We start from the raw sequence: 20837 nt of genomic DNA, 5'->3' as shown, positions 1-20837 counted from the left end.
AACAAATGACAAAATTAAACGGGACGATAAATGGGATAGAGGACCTGTCTCGTCTCTATAATCAGGTATGCGGACGGGATAAGATGACAAAATATATTGGATAGGTGGTCGGGAATAGCTGATCCGTCCCGTTGCCATCCCTATTTAAATTGAATAAAAGTTTTATACTCTTATTAAAATTAAATATTTAGTAATTTTTGATAAAAACTGATGAAATATATAATTGATATATATAATTGCATAAAATGTATAGTTATTAATGTTTACTTAAATTAAAATTTTAATTTTAATCGTACTAAAGAGGAGATCTCAACTAATACGAAATGTTACCAGCACGGCAGCTCCTTCTTTATATGTGCCTCAATTTCTTCATTGTCTCCTCCTTCCATCTCCTCTCTTATAGGATTCCATTGCTGATTCCTCCATTCTCTTCTCCCAATTTTGCTTAGACGCCTCTCAGATGGATCAAATTCTGTCCAAAAATTTTGTTTTGGAAGCCCAAGAGGCCGAATCGATCCGCCAATACCTCAATCTCCCGTCGGTGCTCCACCTCCTACCCCGCTTAGTTCAATCGGCGCAGTCGTTAGCCCGCCCGCCCATCTCAAAATTTCATGTTGGTGCAGTGGGCTTGGGCTCCGATGGCCGTGTGTTCATAGGAGTCAATCTGGAGTTCCCGGGACTCCCACTTCACCACACCGTCCACGCCGAGCAGTTTCTCCTTACCAATCTTGCTGTCCATGGGTGTCCTCAGCTACTTTCTTTTGCAGTTTCTGATGCTCCCTGCGGTCACTGCCGCCAGTTCTTACAGGAGCTCCGTAACTCCTCGTCTCTTGAAATCCTTGTCATGTCCCATGTTCAAGGAAATATGGAGAACGCTCTTTCCTTCAAGCGCTTGTCTGAAATTCTAACGGATCCATTTGGCCCTCATGATCTTTTAAGTGAAGAAACTCCGCTTCTTCTCGAGTCACACAATAATGGGTTATCTCTGTTACCGAAAAATGCTTTATCAGTGGACGGAAGTTCGACAAATCTTTGCAATGGTAACTGTGAATTGTCCGTGGGCAATGAGAATTCTGTTAAATTGAGCTGTGGGAATTGGGAAAAGGATCAGATCCTTTTGAGAAAAGCGGCATTGGAAGCTGCTAATAACTCACATGCACCATACAGTGGGTGCCCTTCTGGGGTGGCGTTGATGGATTCTGAAGGAAAGGTGTATAGAGGGTCGTATTTGGAGTCTGCGGCTTACAATCCTAGTTTAGGGCCGGTGCAGGCGGCGTTGGTGGCGTTTTTGGCTGGAGGCGGTGTTGGTTATACGAGTATTGTGGCCGCAGTTTTGGTGGAGAAGGAAGAGGCTAAGGTGAAGCAGGAAGATACTGCAAGGCTTATTTTGAAGGCGGTCTCTCCCAGATGTGAATTTACGGTGTTCTATTGTCGATCAGCAGAAAATGGATGTAAAAATAGTTGCTGATTATTGTGAGTTCAACTGTATTAATCAATTATTTATAATTGTTCGCAATTGCAGATCTCATCAAATAAATAAGTTATTAAAAGAGTTCATTTCTTTTATAATAGATTATCTTATATTATAGTAGAGATGATCGGAACCACTTTTACATCCAAGTTTCAGTGAGTACAAATCGGTGGATGAATTTTAAAAGAAGCTGTCTTTCTTTCCAAATAGATTCTGATTTCATTATTGTGATTTTGGATTTCTGATTCTGGAAGAATTAGGGGCAAAGGGATTGAACGTGAAAGATTCTTATTATAGGATCTTATCTTACTTTTTGGCCTAATTCTTCTTCTGATGATGGATTCAACCTTTGATAAAAAAGACATACCTTGGTTATATTTCATCTCTTCAACAGGTGTAGTGTTGACTACATTAATGTTCTTGTTTGTATGCAAAAGTCCTTATTCCATAGCGTTCTCAATTTCGTATTGTGAAATAGAGTTCATGAAATATGATTGAGATTATCCGTTGGCAGTTCTGGTAAATGGATAATCAAACTCCTGGGAAGCAATGTCAGTACCCCATTAATCCATCCAAGTACTGAAGTTTTGATGAAACTGTAGTTTATAAAAATCAAAGATACATAGAAATGTGAGAAGGGCGGCGGTGGAGTTTAGTGTGATCTTTGGTGACTAGTGAAAGCTTTTGATTCTAGGTTGGTCAATTCAACTTTTTGACTAAACAGTTCAATATTGATTTTGGTGTGAATTTTTGAGATGCAAAAGGTTCTTTTATAAAAAGAAAGTTGATTAATAGTATGTAATGTTTTTTCTCAATAAATGGACCGGGGGGGGAGGGGGGGGGGTACAGACTGTTACAACTTTATATTGATTTAAAGATAAAGTTGCAATTATTAGTGTAAACGTGATGGCCCGGCCTTGTCTGGACTCTGTACTATTCATTTCCATCCCTACAATATAACTATTTTTTGGTGTAAAATTTGCCTAGGTGAAGGAAGTTATTGAGGACTAAACTTCGATAACGCAAATTGAGAATAGAGATGAAGATTTGGAAGAAATTTAAATCCATTTTTGTGTTCAGGTATACTGAAACTTAGCTTGATTTGATGATGGAAGGAGAGTCAAAGACGTGCTACTACTGGCGCACATTTATCAGTTGGCAGGTCAAGAAAAACTCTCCTTATCAATGTAAACGACCAACTAATCAGTCAATAAAAAGAATGAATGAACAACTAGTTGAGGTTCATCTCTTATTGTGAATTGTATTTTCGTACATTCATTCTTCATTTGCACTGTGCACTTGTCTATTGATAGCACAGGAATATATAAGTCATGACAACCAGCTGTAGACCTGATGAACAGCTTTGGATTTCTTGTAAGACCCACGCTTGTTTGGTAAGATCTATCAGAAAGAGCTTTCAGATTTTTTCTCTTTGGCACTACATTCAAAGAAAATTGAATAGGAGATTTAAGAAGTTCTAACTTCCTAATTCTTATCCATTGCAACTAGCATATGGGCATTTTTTTTTCTTCAGTTGTATGAGATGAAGTTTCCCATTTGAATCTGATAGGGGGATTTGACCTATCTGAATAAAGTTCTGATTGGCTAGAAGCTCTCGAGATTTGAGTGATTGTGGATGACACGAATAAAAAATATGTTCTCCATGAATATATTTATCAATTAGAGCTAAACAAAAGTAAGAAAAAAAGAAATAAAATTTTGTCCATTGCCTGCTAGATGTGCTTGAGTCCATCTCTGTATGGACTCTACTACTATTCTTAGATCTTTTTTGATAGTCTGAAAGTCTACATCTTTCACCGGATGTTATTTTCAACGATTGCTGTGCTGTGATTATATAATTGATAAATATCTTGTACTCAATAAAATGCTGTTGGGAACAATTTGAAGCTTCTAAGCAATGATATCTGCACGTTTGGATGGGTTCAGAGCATTCTTTTGCGTTCTGAAAAACACGGTTTTTCTGATTATTTGAAGCTGCTAAGCCTAATTTCGGTTTGTGTTATTCCCTGATCTTCCTTAATTTTGAAGTTATTTTAGATGTCTCTATTTCAGCTATATCTAGCCCTTGTTTGATGGCCATTATTTAGGAAAAATAATGTTTTGAATAATGATTTTTAGGAAAATATGTGGTTAAAAAGTATGGAAAAATTTTAGGTTTACATGCAGATATTTTATTGTGTGATTTGAAAATGAATGTGTAGAATTTTCAAATAATGGTTGTCAATCATGGGCTTGAGTTATAGTTTCTGAGATTCTTTAGGAGAGTTAAAGAGAATGCTAAATTATATGCATATCAACAACTTTCGTGTGCCTCTTCTGTAGTGGATGTTGAATCACCTTTCGCTTTTATTCTACACCATTAGAAAGTAACATGTCAAAAAGGAGCATAATTATGTTCTAGACACACATGATTGATTGCTGATATAACATTATGAGTTGGAATTCCAATCCTGTACGTTTTTTCACGAATTTGCGAGTCATTTTATGTGCTTTAAGTCTTGTTATGCTGAATCATCTATTAGTCTGCTACTTTAACTGAGCATCATTTGAGATATGTGAAGGAAGTTATCATGATGGGATGAAAAGTATCTTTTTATGTGGACTTTTTTCTTTTGCATTTTTCAATGTTTCCATGTTTTTGGTGCTACTGATTGTTGATTTGTACCAGAGAACACTGAGTTTGATAACTTGTCAAGCACACAGGCTTCATGTGTATATCTTGTTAGGTTTCCTTGTCCTTTTGTGAAAGCAGACATCACAAAAAATGATGAAATAACGTGTGCAATGACATTCAAGACAACACTGGTATGTAGTGGCTGTTGCTTTCTCTTAATTGTGCTGTCTACAGTTTAAAGGTTATTTATGTGGACTTTTTTCTTTTGTATTTTTCTATGTTTCCATGTTTTTGGTGCTACTGATTGTTGATTTGTACCAGAGAACACTGAGTTTGATCACTTGTCAAGCACACAGGCTTCATGTGTATATCTTGTTAGGTTTCCTTGTCCTTTTGTGAAAGCAGACATCACAAAAAATGATGAAATGATGTGTGCAATGACATTCATGACAACACTGGTATGTAGTGGCTATTGCTTTCTCTTAATTGTGCTGTCTACAGTTTAAAGGTTCTTTGTCTATAGTTGATTGTAATTTATCTTCCAACATGTCCCTTTATGTGTTGGGGGTACACAGTTTTCATATATGTTATGTTTTTAAAAGATGTAAAAGAAGAAAGAAGAGAAAGTAAAAGTTATTTATTTATTCATTTGAATAATAGTTGGGAGACTGGCCCGCGGCCTACAACCCACAGTTGACCGCAGTCAAAGAATTTTATTTATTTATTTATTTATTTTGATCGAAAAAGTAAATTACGTTTAAAATACAATTCTAAATTCTATAAATAATGCATGACAAAAAAGTTAAGTTTAAAGTTAGAAAATTAGGGGACATCATTGGCTTCATCCATCCTACCCCAACAGTGGATTCCGTGCATTTAGAAGTTTGCTTAGCTACACTATTTCGACGATAACATCGCTGGGCCACCATCCGCGGTCCATGTTACTTTTGGTGATCTTTCTTTTTGGCTGACTCCTGGAGGTCCCATTCTTCACGTTTACCCTTGAATCTTGAATATGAGAACTTTCCCACCACTACACCACCAAGCCTAAGCCCCCCGACAGAGAGGGCTTCGGGACTATGAACCTTTAAAGATTAGGTCAAAAGGATAAGTGAAATAGCAAGTCGAAGGATTGGACTCCTTCTAAACATTACCTACCTACCTGAGCATGCAACAAAAGGAATTTCGGCATGGTTTACTTCCGCAAAAGGTCTGGGTGTCCCAGTTCATTCGATCTTTTTGGAAGGGAAGATAGTTTCGTCGCTTCTGGGACTAAGGAAAGTAACTCCCCCGTTGCGTACAGACAGTCATTTTTGGGAAAGTTCCCAAATGGGTCTGGCTTCCAATGAGTGTGCGAAGCGTGAATCTCGACAGCGCCATTGCGAAAAGAAGTCAATCACATCCGGCCATTTTGTCTTCAAAGTCGCAAGCAGCCTATGGGCAGAGTTGCCTCCCGTTAGTTCTTGATTTATAGTCTCAAGCTTGAATTTGGACAATGGTTTTTCATGATACTTTGAATAGGGCTTTGGAGGTCTTGTTTAACTTACTTATATTAATTTGCACGACACTTCACACATCTTTCAAAATATTACCTTTTCCTTTGGAGTATGGTATGACTTGTTTAAATTACTTGATTCAAACTTAACTAAAAATACTTTAATATCTTTATCGACTTTAATCACAAAATTAATGAAGTTGGAGATTTGCATGCTAATTCCATCTATTTTGAATACCAGCTATTAGTTTGGTTCCTTTTTGATTAATTCCTTGATTTCTACATGTTCTTTTTCTTTAGTTGTTGATTGACAAAGAGATCCTCCAAAATCATATTACTTGACTTATCCGGAATTGTTTCATCTTCAATCTCTTTTTATTATTGCATGGTGAAGACATCTCTCATATGTATGTCATTATCATCAACTTTTTCTTCATATGGATCAAAGATTGCTTTCCTTACTTCATCCGGAATTGTCAATAACAAACAATTTTTAGTATAGTGTAACGCCGCACAATATTCACAAGTCGTCTCCTCTCATAAAAATAATAGATTTGATATTTAATCTATTTGGCAAGCAATCATTATCAAGTACAATAGAAAGATTGTATCTCAATCTTTTACGTTGCGAGAAGAAGAAATCTCTTATAAACATATCATCTTCATCTAAGTTGGGAACAATCATTGTATATTTTTGCGGCTCTCTTGCTATTTCGCTTTTCCTATTTCTGAAATAAAGAAAAACAAATAAATCAACTGAAAACAAGAAGAAAAAAAACTTAACAAAAGAAAGAAATAATTTAAATCAATACTATGAAAAAATAGTCCGCAACAAAGGTACCAAAAACTTGCCGTCAATTTTATATTCCATAGGTGTACAGATCGAACAAGTAATAAAGTGGATCTAAGAGTTCAATTCAAATTATCGTTCTCACGACAATTACTATCAACTGTTAGTTAAATTATTTCTAACTCAAATTTGATTAAAAAAAAATAGAATTAGTTATTTTTTGTGGTTTTTCTTATTTTAAATATAATAAAATAATAAAAGACGATTTTTTAATGATAATTTAAGTGTTAACGTACTCAATTTATCTCTCTTTGAAGTTCAAATTGATTTTATCTAACTAAATCAATTCTATATTTCTATGTGAATCCCGATATACATTTAGTTAAATGCCTTATATATTTAAGAATCCATGTAACAACCACACTGATTAGAAAAGGTATCTCTACACTTTTATACTAATTGTTATTGACTTTTACTATGTGAACTAAACAAATAATCCGCATCTCAATGTAATTATCGCTCATAAATCAATGAATTAGTAGCCAATAAATTCAAGCATTAAAAGAATATAAATAAAAATAATTCACACAATTAATTGGAGATTTAAAACTTTTTAACTATACATAAGGTTCAGAACAAATTATTACAATAATTCATACTAACTAGTTATTTAATTACACGTCATTGGAGAAGAAATATACAAGAACGAAATAAAGTACACGGCTGAGTTTTAAGAAACAAGGGAAAAAGTGAAGATCTTGCATCAAGATTTTACATTCTTCTTATAAAATCTTGAAGTACTTGTTTCTTGATTGTTTACTTAATTCCTTCCTTTTTTTGAGCTTTCTTTTCTTGTGATTGATATAGATTGTGTCTCAAGATATCCCTTTGACTTGTGTGTGTGTGTGTGTGTGTGTGTGTGTGTGTAATGAAAATCCCAAGTCTTGATTTGAATATATATGTAGAATAAAGTTCTACAAGCATTCTTTCAATTGTTGAATTAAAACATGTATTTATAGAGAAAAATTTAGGCAAAATCCTTATTCAAATTGGTTTACTCAAAGAATTGGGGAAAAAAGGAAACAATTCCCTTGTTTAGTTGGACTCGTTTTCTCAGGTAATTTTGGTCATTTATTTTCTAATATTTACAATTAAATAATCTTCAATCGAAAATCATCAATAATTGAATCAAGGCAAGTTCCAAAAGCTCGCAATTTAATCCTCACACTTTCTAAATATCGAATTTAACTTCTGAAATTTATGAATTTTTACTAAATGCTATATCATTACTTCCAATTGATCACTTGGAATCTGGTAATCTTCAATTGCTTCAAATCAACTCCAATTAAGTCCAAATTTCACACTAATTGTATTCAAGTTGAGATTTTGCCTATAATTAACATAATTTACACAAATTAAGTAAATAACCGCTCAATTTACATATAAATAAATAAGAATAGAAGCTTGGATATTAAAAAAAAAATAAAAAAATTAGTAAATCTCTAAGTGACATTTATTAATTAGTTTGATCAAACTATATTAATGTAGAATTTGAGTAAATGGCAAATTCAGATGTTCTCTTAAAAATTGGACAAGGATCATTATGATTGTTTACAAAATACTAAAATTGGTTATCATTTTAAAAGTATCGTACGCGATATTTAATGACTTATTATTCCATCAGAATAAAACCTTGCATAAGTCACTTTTGAAGGGGGAAAACTGGTTATAAGTCACTTGCGAATTTATTTTTTTTATTTTTTATTTTTACCTGATTTTTGGCCTATAAATAGGCCTTCTTCGAGGATTAAACTTTCAAAGTATTCACTTTTATTTTTCTTTCACTTTCAGTATTCTCTTCTGTGTTATCTTTCAACTTGTATTTGTAATAATAGAATTTAATGTCGAGGTGCTTTTAGGGACTGCATCTCGATTTATGTAGCGTCTAGGGTAATATATTTTTTAGACTTGACTAAAAAATGTTCAAATATATGACTAGTACCATATTGTAAGATGTAATCATGAGCCATAACATTTATGTTCTTTCTATTCATAAATTTCGTACTTATTTGACAAATAATTATGACATTTAATTTAAGTCAATCCAACACTTAATATCTTATGGATCTCAAGTGTTTATAACAAACTCTCCTGTGATTTTGATGAAATACATATTGAGCGTTAAATTAACTTATATTAAAAGTCACGATTATTTGTCAAATAAATATGTCAAATTTATGAGTAGGAGGAATAATCTCGAACATTTTTAATGCAAGATGCAATCACGAGCAATGACATTAAAAGAGAATTGTAAAGAGGAGTGATTTCATAATTTTTCTTGATGCCATGGGTGCAACCATTTGTTCATGTAAATAATTAGGCTAGAAAGTTCGATCTAGACTCATGAAAATATATTCCATATAAAAAGTTGATGTATTTTAAAGATTATGAACCCCAAGATCTAGAGCTCTATGTCCAATATAAATGGAGACATTTATGTTGAAAATTTTCAAGATCGAGATGCCTCATGTGGCCTAGGAAATATTACAACCCGAATGAAGCCACATGTTTATAACAATCAATGGCTTCAAGAAAATGAAGGCCAGAAATGTCTTCAAATGTGCAATTGCAGGTGGCGAATGTAGAATTACAATTATGTTTCTATTTTTAATCCTAACATGTTTCAAGCTTGAAAAAAGGAGCAAGGTCTTTAAAAAATTATAATTTCCTTACTTTTGCCCTTTCTTACAAATTTACCTATCAATTACATTGCTATTAAAAAAATGTAATTATTGATGAGACGCGAGCCCAAGATGGGTTCTACTCACTACAATATCACCATAAGCAATCACATCATCTACAAAATGGTATCTCACGTCAATGAACTTAGTCCTCTTATGGAATATCTAATTCTTAATAAGAAAAATAGCACTTTGACTATCACAATACATTGTAAAAATTTGCAAATATTCACTAATTTCACCAATCAATCTTTTCAACCACGTACCCTCCTTACATGCTTTTATAATCGCCATGTACTCTGCCTCTACTGTAAACAAAGATACTATATTTTGTAAAGTAGCTTTCCAACTGATGGCACAATCTCCAACGATACCTTGTAAGTAATCTCCTCTTATCAATATCTCCTACCTAATTTGAATCCATGTACCCAATGACTCATTTATATTTCTACCAAAATGCAAGCAAGCATTAGTAGAGCCCCTCATGTATCTAAATATCTATCGCACTGCTTTCCAATGTTCCTTGTCAGGATTTGCCATGTACCTACTAACTGCATGTGTCAAATCTGGTCCTGTACAAACTATAGTATACATAAACGAACCAACTACGCTAGAATAAGGAATTGGAGACGTATAATCAATGTCTTCATCTGATTAAGAAGACAATCCAGATGATAATTTGATGTGGGCGGCTAAGGGAGTACTAACAGTCTTAACATTCAGCATATTGAACATTTATAGTACCTTCTCAATGTATCCCTTCTGACTCAAATATGATCTACTAGCCTTTCTATCCCTAAAAATTTTCACACCAAGAATTTTCTTTCTTACACCCAAATCTTTCATCTCAAACTCCTTAGTTGAGATTTCACATTTCTGATATTAGCTTTATCTTTAGCTGCTATGAGCATATCAAAAATATATAATAACAAATTTATGATTGATCAGCAATCTTCATTTCTGAAGTACACACAAATATCATAGTTACTTCTAATGAAATTATGAGTAGTTGTGAATGAATTGAACCTTTTATACCACTGCTTCAGCGGCTACTTTAGTTTATACAAGAACTTTTTCAACAAACAAGAACTTTTTCAACAAGCACATATAGTCTTCCTTTCTAGAAACTATGAAAACCCTCTGGTTGTTGCATTTAAATGTTTTCCTTAAGTTCTCTATGCAAGAATACTGTCTTGATATCCATTTGCTCAAATTTTGAATCATTCTTTGCAACTATCTGAATTAGAGCCCGGATTGAATTGTGCTTTACAACTGGTGAGAATATATCTGTGAAGTCAACATCTGGAATCTGATTGTAGCCCTTTGCTACCACTCTGGCCTTATACATAATATTTTCAATCCCTGATGTACATTACTTCCTTTTGAACATCCACTTGCAACAAACAACCCTTTTTATCATTAGGTTATTTTACCAAGTCCCAAGTACTGTTTTTATTTAATGACTCAATCTCATTCTGTATAGCAATCAATTTGCTAGAATTACTGCAACTGACTGTCTCTAAATATATAGCAAGCTCCTCAGAGAAATCAATATTTTCAGCCACACTCAATGCATAAGCTAACAAGTCTGCTTTTCCATAATTCTATGGAGGTTTAATTTGTGTGCAAGTTCTATCCTTAGCAGTTGAATACTGTGGTGTTGTTGGTCATGTAGGCAAAGTATTAATATCTATCAGCTCTGAACTAGACTGATCTGTAGTAGACTATTTTAAAACCTCTAATTGTCCCCATGGACCAATTTCAAACTACACCCGAGTTGAATGATTTTACTCCTCAGTTTTGCTAGATACCCCACGAGGTGAACCATGTACCAAACAAGTTTGTCAAATTCTACATCTTTACTAACCACCATCTTTCTTGTCTTGTGACACCACAATTTATAACCCTTCACACTTGATTTATACTAAAGAAAAATACATTATTTGGACCTAGGATCCAATTTTCCATTATCCACATGAACATAAGCGGACACCTAAATATTTTCAATCAAAATAACAAGAAGGTTTATCATATCATAGCCCTTCAGGTATTATTAAGTATCTCAAGATGCTTTCAGCTCTTTCAAAGCTATTGCATTCATCTGAATAAAACTCGAACTTATTATCTGTGCGTAGACACTTCACTGCTTTCCAATCTACTTTTCTATGAATGTTTTCAACTCCTTGAAGGTCCCAAACACATCATTCTTCTGTTTTAAGAATAATTCCTAAACTTTCCTGAAGAAGTTATCAATCACCGTTAACAAGTAATAAGCGCCTTCTTTTGAAGACACCCTAGATGCTCCCTAAAGATCCAAATGGATATATTCAAATGTTTTCCTTCATGGTGTTTTCTTTTAGTGAATCTGACTAGATTCTGTTTTTTAAAGATACATTGCTCACAAAACTTCATCTTACTTGTATTCCGTCCATCAAGAAGTCCCTTCTACTTAGCTCTACCATATCTATCTTTCTCATATGCCCAAGCCACATATGTCAAAGTTTTGTATCTTCTTCATCAGTCAAAGAAAAAGTAGAAACTATTGCATCCACTGAAACTGTGGAACCATGCAAAATGTACAACTGTGTAAAATTTTTCTATCCCTTCATGACTACAAGACTTCTCAATTAACCTTCAAAACTTCACTTTCACTAGTTTATTTATGATCCTTTGAATCAAGTGTAATTAAAGATATGAGATTTTTCACTTTAGTTTTGGAACCTACTTTACATTGTAAAGGGGGTGTATTCAATCAAGACTTTTAATGATGTTTTGAGATTTAAAAAGTTTAGGGATATGCAATTGAGTCTTTTTTAGTCTCTTTAAAAGTATTAATGTATTCAATTGAGACTTTTATAGACTTTTAAAAAATCTCTAAAAATCATGGTGTATTCAATTGAAACTTTTATGGATTTTTAAAAACTCTCTAAAAGTTACGGTGTATTTAATTAAATTTTTTTAGAAGTTTTTATAAGTTTTGGGTTATTCAAATTCTAACGACTTCTAGAGCATGACTTTTAAGCAGAAAGTACTCATATAAAATCTTAAAACTTGTCTTTCTTTAATCACGAGATTTTGGGTGACTTTCACAATTTTTTTTCAATCTTTCTTTCCTTTTTCCTTCCGCGGACATGTATGATTAAAATTTATGATTTTTTCTTTTGATTATATTTTTTCTATTTATCTTTCTCTCTCTCTTTCTCTATTGTTTATCTCTATTTTTTATGAAAAATTAAATTAGATTCTTGTAACTTTTTTTCATTCATTTTTTTTGTAAAAAATATCTATTTTTTATTAAATTATAAAATTTTATATGAAAAATTTATAATTAAATTTAAATAAACTGATTTTTATTTATTTTTAAAAGTATATTATATTAATAATATTAAAGATTAAATTTATTGTTTATCTTTTATATATATGCATAATTTTGATTATTACTTATTTAATTAAGGTCTTAATTTTTGTATTCTTTTAATTTTTTTTTATTATATGGTTAGAAGAAGGGGAAGGAAAAGGGGAATTGTGGGTACCAACACTTCGTATGTGAGAATTTCACACCACTATACTAAATTCATATGAATTTTATTTCAAATGAAATTCTTCAAAAGTCTTTTGAATTCTACAGAAGTCTCTAAAAATTTTAAAATGAAAGTTCATGAAAGTCTACTAAAGTCTTTCACTAATTTCACACAAATCTATAAGAGATCCACAAAGTCCATAGAAGTCATCACTTAAAAAAATTCTATCAAAATTTTTGAAAGTCCCAATTTAATACACCCCCTAAGTGTTCTAATAGCACAATCGAATATTCTAATTCTGACTGTATCAACTCTACTAATTTTGCGAGGCGCATTGTTTCCCAAAATCACTGCACCTTTCAAAGCTCCATCGTATGTTGTAAATAGTCCTTGTTGGGATATGGAATGTACATACCGAGTCAAGAACCCATTCCTCACAAAGTTTGAACCTATGTTAGAAATCATAAAAAGCCCTCATTCACTTTGCCCATTTTCCACAACATCAGCCTCCGTCGTGTTAGTAGGTTACTTTCCTTTATCAATACCACCAACAACTTTATTTTTGTTTTTCAATGAATATCAATCGACTCTAATATACCCTTTTTTTTTTTAAAGTAACAACATGCTTTCTTTGCATGTCTGGATATTGATCTGACCTCATATTCATACCAAAACTCCTATCTTGATTTCTCCCACGAACAACAAGACCTTCAACTCAACTTCCAAATCCATTTGCAAGATGCCTCATCTTTTCATTGGACAATAAAACATCATAGACCTCATCCATTGTGAGAGTATCTCGACCATGAAGAATATATCTCTAAAGTCACATATGATAGCGACAGCGAACACAATAATATCAATGCCAAGTCCTCCTCATCGTACGTATTCTCCAATGCCCAAATCAGCCATGATTTCTTTAAAAATAGTTAAGCGATCATCTAATAGTATACCTTCAGACATTTAGTAAGAATACAAGAATTGTTTCAAGTGTAACTTGCTGGTCAAGCTCTTTGTTATACAAAGTTTCTCCAACTTCAACAACAGCACGACACTTTCTCCTTTAGAACATCCTAAAATATTTTGTTGACCACCAAACTCTGGGCTCATAAGAGTCATTTACAGGCCCCACCTCAAGCAGATGTGAGTTTGGCAATACACTTCAGCTCGGTATACTACCGTCGTGGTCTCAAGAGACATAATGATTTCCTCTTGTCATACTACCCTCTCAATCACATACACTTGTAGATGGTGATGTCATCACCGTCCAAAGCCATCAATCTAAGGCCCTGAATCTCTAACCTCTTGCAGGCCATCATTATCTAAGAAGAACATCAGCACATGACAACCGACCTCGTCAACTAATTACAAGAAAATTTGGTAACTCGACTTTCAAGCTCGGTCCTGTAACTGATTTGATTGATTTGATGTAATTTTGGCTGGAGTCATATATAAATAGTAGGAAAATGGTTCTCTTAAGGACAAGTGAACTTTCTTGTAAACACATTACACAATTTAGTCTTCTAAACATACATTTTTGGTCTTTTTCATAATAAAGGAAGATTGCCTTTTTTTTAAAGTTGACTCGAGATTAATCTTTATAAATTTTGATGTCAACAGTTTGGCGCTAGAAGGAGGGCCCATGTATAGTGAAAAATAGCCCCATTCTCCCCACAAAAAAAACACGACAGTCATGAGTCGTAGTTCTAGTACCAGAAACCAATCGCATACCCGCCCCTATGAGACTGATACTCCGCCCAATTCCTAAGATGGCAAGATCAAAACCAGACAAACGACCAGCAAATGATCTCTATGAGGAGAGCCTTGGAGAAGCTAACAAATGTAGTTAGTTGATTGAAATGAAACCAAGCTCACTTGTCCCTAGTAGACACCGAGGTAGAATCCTCCGCGAGGAGAAGGGCCAAAAGTCTCCCCACCAGGAAGACCCTTCACTTCTTAAGAGGAGAATCCTCCAGAAGTCGTCCCTGTAATGGAGCCCGCTGCTAGAAGAACTGGAAGTGTGTTTGACACGTTGGGAACTCAGCACTCGCTAACCCCTACACGAAGGCACACTGACCCTGAGCTAAAACGTCATCTGGAGTAAGCAGAACTTGAAATGAGTGCCTTAGAAAGACACATTACTGACCTGGAGGCCAAAAACAATGGTGGTTCCGAAGATTACCTCACCAAGAGACATTTTCCTTTCATTGAAGATGTCCTTATCAAGCTATTGTCGGAAAAATTGAAGATTCCCTAGATGACATAATAGGAAGGAGAGGGAGACCCCTTTAGCCACCTTGACAAATACACTTCGTGGATTGAGCTGCAAGAGGAAAGTAATGCTATCATGTACTGCGCTTTGCCCTAACCCTAGGAGATAAAGCTCAGAGAAGGTTTATGAGGTTACATCAGAGGTCGGTTAAGAACTGGAACGATCTAGCCACGACATTTTTGGCCCAGTTCATGGGCTTCAAAGCTAGAACCATGCCCAAAGAATGGTTGGTGAGCATTAAACAGGGCAAAAGTAAATCCCTCAAAAGCTATCTAAGCAGATTTAATAAACAATCCATAAAAGTGGTAAAGATATCTGATGATGCCCCACTTATGGTCGTACTCGATGGGCAGAGGCCCAAAATGAGATTTTGGTGGTCAGTGCATGAGGACGGACCAAGAACTTACCGTGAGTTCTTGAATCGAGCTGAGAAATACATAAGCACCTAAGAGGCAACCTCTGATCAAGAGGAAGCCAGATGTTATCCCGACCTCAGCAATACGGTGAAAGAGAAAAAGCTGAATAGAAATCCTCAGTTCGAAAGAAGGAATGATGGGATAGAAAGAGATCACCCTAAAATTCAGTCGTACAGATTTTGAGAGTATCATCCACTTAAAGCCACCTTAGAAGACGTGTTCATGTAAACTGGCACTAAAGAAGCATTCCGTTCGTCGTAGCCCAGAAGAACGAGTAGGTGGGATACCACCAAGGGCAATACTGTCGATATCATAGGATAGTAGGACATGACATAGACAGTTGCTAGGAGTTGAAAGAGGAAGTTAAGTCCTTGATTCGTAGAAGACGACTGCAAGAATTCGTTGCCAAGCCAAAAGAGGTAGATTGACCTCTACAACAGCCGCCCCTGCAGCAAGCACCTACTACAAGAGCTCAGTGGATAATTCCTAATCGCAATCCACCTTGTGGGTTGAGATTAGAATGATGGTCGGAGGAAATCGATATATTGAAGGGTCCAGAATGGAGAGGCACAGACGAGCCCGGGATGCACGAATCATGCCAAACTACGAAGAACGATACGAAGAACGAACTCCAGAGATTAGTACAGATCTTGAATGGTTCTGGTTCACGGAGGAGGATTCCCAAGTGATTCTCCAGGACCAGAGTGATGCCCTGGTAATCACCATGCCAGTGGCCGGGGTAAAAGTGCATAGAACGCTGTTAGAAAATTGGAGCTCAGTCAGTATACTATACTAACGAGCCTTAAGGCAGTTGGAAATATCAGAGCGCTATCTTCAGCCATATCCAAGGAAATTACAAGAGTTCTCTGAAGATCCTATCAAGGCTGAGGTCAGATTGTCCTCATTGTAGAGCTGGGTAAAGCTCCTCATCAAAGAAGGATTCTGGCTGGTTTTGTGATTGTCAACCTGCCATCCAATTACAATGCCATATTGGGGCGGCCTATATTACTTGAGCTAAAGGCGGCCACTTCGATCTATCATTACTCTATGAATTTTCCCACTCTCTGTGGGATTGGAATTGTGCGAGGAGACCAAGCCAAAGTTAGGGCGTGCAATATCGACCTGCCCAAACCCCAAATCAACATGCTAAGGGGCAGGCCAAATGCGCGAACTGTGGAAGCTAGACTAAAGAGGCCCCTTGTTGTAGATCTCTTCGAAATCAGCATAAAAAAAAGCACCTCAAGAAACCCATAGACGATCGATTGTCTTTTGACGAAAAAGAAGCCAACCTATACCCCTACCCAGGTGTCCTGACAGTCTCAATCCCTGTGGTAGGCGTAACCATCCCAAAAGTTTTGGTGGACATAAGAAGTGTTATCAACATTCTCTTCAACAACACTCTCAAATGGATGGGCATACCTACCAATTTCCTATGACCGTACTTTAATATGGTCCTTAGATTAAGTAGAGCCCTGACCATGGCTAAAAGGTCAATCAAACTCACCGTTGAGCTTGGATCAGCACCTCGTCAAATCAAAATGAACTTCTAGTTCGTGGTATTCGATACTCCATCACCATATGATGCTGTCATGGGACTACCCTTGATATTAAGCTTCAAAGTCCTGTTATCCCTATACCATTATTCGATCAAATTCTCCACGCCTCATGGTGTAGGCGAAATCAAAGAAAACAGAGAACTTGCTGAAGGATATCAATTGAAAGCCTATACCAGCCATCAACGCACTCCTCAAGGAGTGTATATGGCCCACACATGGGAACCCGAACTCGATTCACTAGATCTGCACACCAAAATTGAAGAAGGAGAACCTTTGGAAGAATTGGAGGAGGTACAAGTCTGTGTTGGTGACCTATCGAAAGAACTCAAGATAGGGCAAGAGCTGCAGCCCTCAATCTGAAGTGAAATTGTGAATTTTCTCGGGCAAAACCTTGACGTCTTTGCTTGGAACCACAAAGACATGAAAGGGATCAATCCCACAATTGCTTACCACAGGCTGGACGTTGACCCTACAGTTCGGCCAAGGTAGCAAAAACTCCATCATTTGAACCCAGAGAGATACGAAACCTTAACAAGGAGGTGTAGAGCTACTATGCAATGGGTTCATATGAGAAGCAAAATATCCCAAGTGGATTGCTAGTTTGGTCCTCGTAAAGAAACACAATGGAGATTGAAGAGCGTGTATAGATTCATTGACCTCAAAAAAATAAGCCCTAAAGATAGTTTTCCTCTACCAAGAATAGACCAAATGGTGGATGCCACTGCTGGACACGAATTACTCAGCTTTATGGACGCGTACTCCAGATACAATCAGATATCGATGTACGGTACAGATCAGGAACATACCTCGTTTGTCACCGATTAAGGTCTTTACTGCTATAGGGTAATGCCATTTGGTCTAAAAAACGTTAGAGCCACTTACTAGTGGCTTGTGAATTCTATGTTTTCTTAGCAGATCGGAAAAACTATGGAAGTCTATGTTGACGATATTTTGGTCAAAAACACCCCGGCAGAGATCATTGCCAACATCTAGTAGAAATGTTTGATATCCTAAGAAAGTATAAAATAAAGCTGAACCAAGAAAATGTGCCTTCGGAGTCAGCTCGAGAAAATTCCTGGGCTACATGGTGAACAACCGGAAAATCGAGGTAAATTCGAAAAAGATACAAGCTATCATCGACATGAAAGCCCCCACTAGACCAAGAAAAGTGAAAAATCTAATAGGACGAATAGCTATCCTCAGCCAGTTCGTGTCAAAATCTACAGATCGGTGCAAGCCCTTTTTCGACACACTACGTGGAGGAAAAAAGTTCGAGTACTAAGATGTCTTTAGTAAAATAAAGAAGTTGCTAGGTCGACCCCCCGTGCTATCAAAGCCGAGGGCAGGCGACGTTTTGAAACTATACTTAGCCATTATAGAACGCGCCATTAGTGCCGTCCTAATTCAGGAAGAAGGCGGAACACAGTACCCTGTCTACTACATGAGTAGAGCACTTCAAGGGGCCGAGATCTGATATTCCCTGTTGGAAAAACTAGCCTATGCATTGGTAATCTTTGCTCAGAAATTAAGACCCTACTTCTTGAAGCAGTTTGTCGAGGTCCTCACCAATTTTCCATTAAGGCAGACCTTCTGAAAAAATGGTTAAATGGGTAGTAGAGCTCAGGCAATTAGACATAAGATATAAACCTCACACTTCCATCAAAGGCCAAGCTCTCGCGGACTCTGTTGCGAAATTCCACAACGAACCAAGAGAGGAACCACCACAAGAGGTCCCCTGGGAACCTTTTGTGGATGGTTCATCGACCGGGAATAGGTAGGGAGCAGGAGTTGTCTTATTGAGCCTGTATCGATGTCTGTTTTGTGAAGCCCTACCATTTGACTTTGGGGTGTCAAATAACAAGGCTGATACAAAGCTCTTATTGCCGGAATCAGGATGATAATAGAGTTAGAAATCCCCAGTTTGATCCTACATAGCTATTCCCAACTGGTAGTCAATCAGATCAATGGGTTATTCCAGGCCAAGGAAGAAAGGATGGATGGTTATCTCCAAGTTGTCATGAAAGAACTAAAAAATTTCAAAACTATTTAGATAAGATAGATTTCCTGATCCCAGAATAGTCATGCTGATGCTTTGGCTCGATTGTCCACTAGCAAAGGGATTGAAGAATTTGACGGCATCTCGGTGGGAAGAATATCACAACTCGCCACCAAACTAGCTGAGGTGACCCTCATGATGATAGACTACAAATCGACCTGGCTAGATGAAATCATTTCACACCTCAAGATCGGAGAATGCCCCGACGATATAACCAAAGCTAGAAGGCTTCAAATCAGGTCAGGTACACCTTGGTGGACAATGTCCTCTACGAAAGGGGATAGTCTACCCCTTTGCTAAGGTGCTTGAATGAAGAAGAAGCACAGTATGCCCTGTGAGATGTGCATGAGGGGATGTGTGGAAGCCACTCTGGTGGACAATCCTTAGCCCACAAAATCATACACCAAGGATATTTTTGGCCCACAATAAGGCGAGATGCCCTCAACGCTATCATCAAAGTGCCATCGTACGAGTTGAACTTAGTAGTCGTCCCCTGGCCCTTTGCAAAGTGGGGGATCGACCTGATTGAACGTATGCCCATGAGAAAGGTAGAGTTAAGTTCGCTATTGTAGCAGTGGATTATTTCACCAAATAGGCTAAGGTGGAACCTCTTGCTAAAATCATCAAACAAAAAATAACCAATTTCATATGAAAACATATCATATGCAGATTTGGTAGACCCCACTCGATCGTCACTGACAACAGAAAACAGTTTGATAACGCTCGTCTTTCAAATTTTTGCCAAGAGTTCAGTATAAAAAAAACACTTCTCCACACAAAACCATCCGCAAGCCAACGACCAAGTTGAGGCCACTAACAAAATCATCAAGCACACATTGAAGGCAAGACTTGATGCGCTTAAAGGAAAATGGGTTGAAGAACTCCCTGTGTGCTGTGGTCATACCGCACCACCACGAGAACCAGTACGGGTAAAACACTATTCTCGCTGGCCTTTGGTGTAGAAGCTATGATTCCAATAGAGGTCGGCACCCCATCATTTCGCACAGCTGCCTACAACAAAGAGAACAATCAGGCGGCTCTTCGCAGGAAACTCGACCTTGTGGAAGAAAAGAGGAATAGTACCGAACTCAGGAATGCTGTGTACAAGCAGCGAAATGCCAGATACTACAATCAAAAACTACGAAAATGAGAATTCGAAATAGGATCCCTAGTCTTATGAAAGGTATTTCTCAGCACGAAGGAGGCTGAAAATGGATACCTGGGCCCCAACTGAGAAGGTCCCTACCTTGTAACAAGGATCCTGCCAAAAAGAGCATATGAATTGGAAGACCTGAGGTAGGCCTCTACCCCACCCTTGGAATTCCGAACAGCTGAGGCAATAGTATCAGTGAGCATGGAAAGTCTTTCATGAAATGTAAACCCATCTGTAATGTTGGTTGCATCAATAAAATGAACCCCTTATTCTGAATGTCTTGTGCAAAATTGAGCTAAGGTTGCAAGTGCTGTGACGCTTAGTCGAAATTTCTCTTAAGAAATTCTTATAAGCCCTACTCCATACGCCGGCCGAGATAAAGTTCAAGTGCTGCGACATCTAGTCGAAATTTTTCCTAAGGAATTTTTAGAAGCCCTGCTCTATACGCAGACCAAGCTAAGGTCGCAAGTGCTGCCTAAGGAACTATCCCATACTTAAGTAGATTTAAATTCGCGTGTGCATTAAAAACCAACCTAACAAAAGGCGAACTAAAACATGCGTAAATAAATGAGACACTTGAAATAATTTACCACGAAGATACTGCTACTTCAATAAAATATAAACTGCCCATTACAAACCATTTCAGTTCAAAAACAAAACATTGTTTGCAAACATAACAAAAGTACCAAGAACCAAAGACAAAAAACGGGAGAATAGCCTAAGAAGCTGGT

General features: G+C 36.5%; 1 protein-coding gene across 3 annotated transcripts; it reads left to right on the top strand.

The window, feature by feature from the left end:
• Positions 1 to 321: 321 nt before the first annotated feature.
• LOC111399504 (cytidine deaminase 1-like) lies at positions 322 to 3082 on the top strand. Of its 3 annotated transcripts, XR_002703697.1 has the most exons (3): positions 322 to 1473; positions 1986 to 2165; positions 2552 to 3082. XR_002703697.1 is itself a non-coding variant. In XM_023026858.1 (2 exons), exon 1 carries the CDS (start codon positions 461 to 463, stop codon positions 1466 to 1468), a length of 1008 nt encoding a protein of 335 aa, XP_022882626.1. In that variant the 5' UTR covers positions 322 to 460; the 3' UTR covers positions 1469 to 1473; positions 2552 to 3082. The 3 variants fall into 3 exon arrangements, 2 of the variants coding, with proteins under 2 accessions (XP_022882626.1, XP_022882628.1); XM_023026858.1 differs by lacking the exon at positions 1986 to 2165; XM_023026860.1 differs by lacking the exons at positions 1986 to 2165; positions 2552 to 3082 and adding an exon at positions 2459 to 2531.
• The last annotated feature ends 17755 nt before the right edge of the window (positions 3083 to 20837 follow it).

The sequence above is a fragment of the Olea europaea genome, chromosome 9, assembly GCF_002742605.1.
Source record: "Olea europaea var. sylvestris chromosome 9, O_europaea_v1, whole genome shotgun sequence".
Classification (NCBI taxonomy): Eukaryota; Viridiplantae; Streptophyta; class Magnoliopsida; order Lamiales; family Oleaceae; genus Olea; species Olea europaea.
Note: the sequence above shows the minus strand (reverse complement) of the source record. Positions and strands in the feature narration are given on the sequence as shown.

What these genes read in the sequence shown, in the direction of transcription:
- LOC111399504 (XM_023026858.1), top strand. Translation starts at nt 461, where the DNA reads ATGGATCAAATTCTGTCCAAAAATTTTGTTTTGGAAGCCCAAGAGGCC.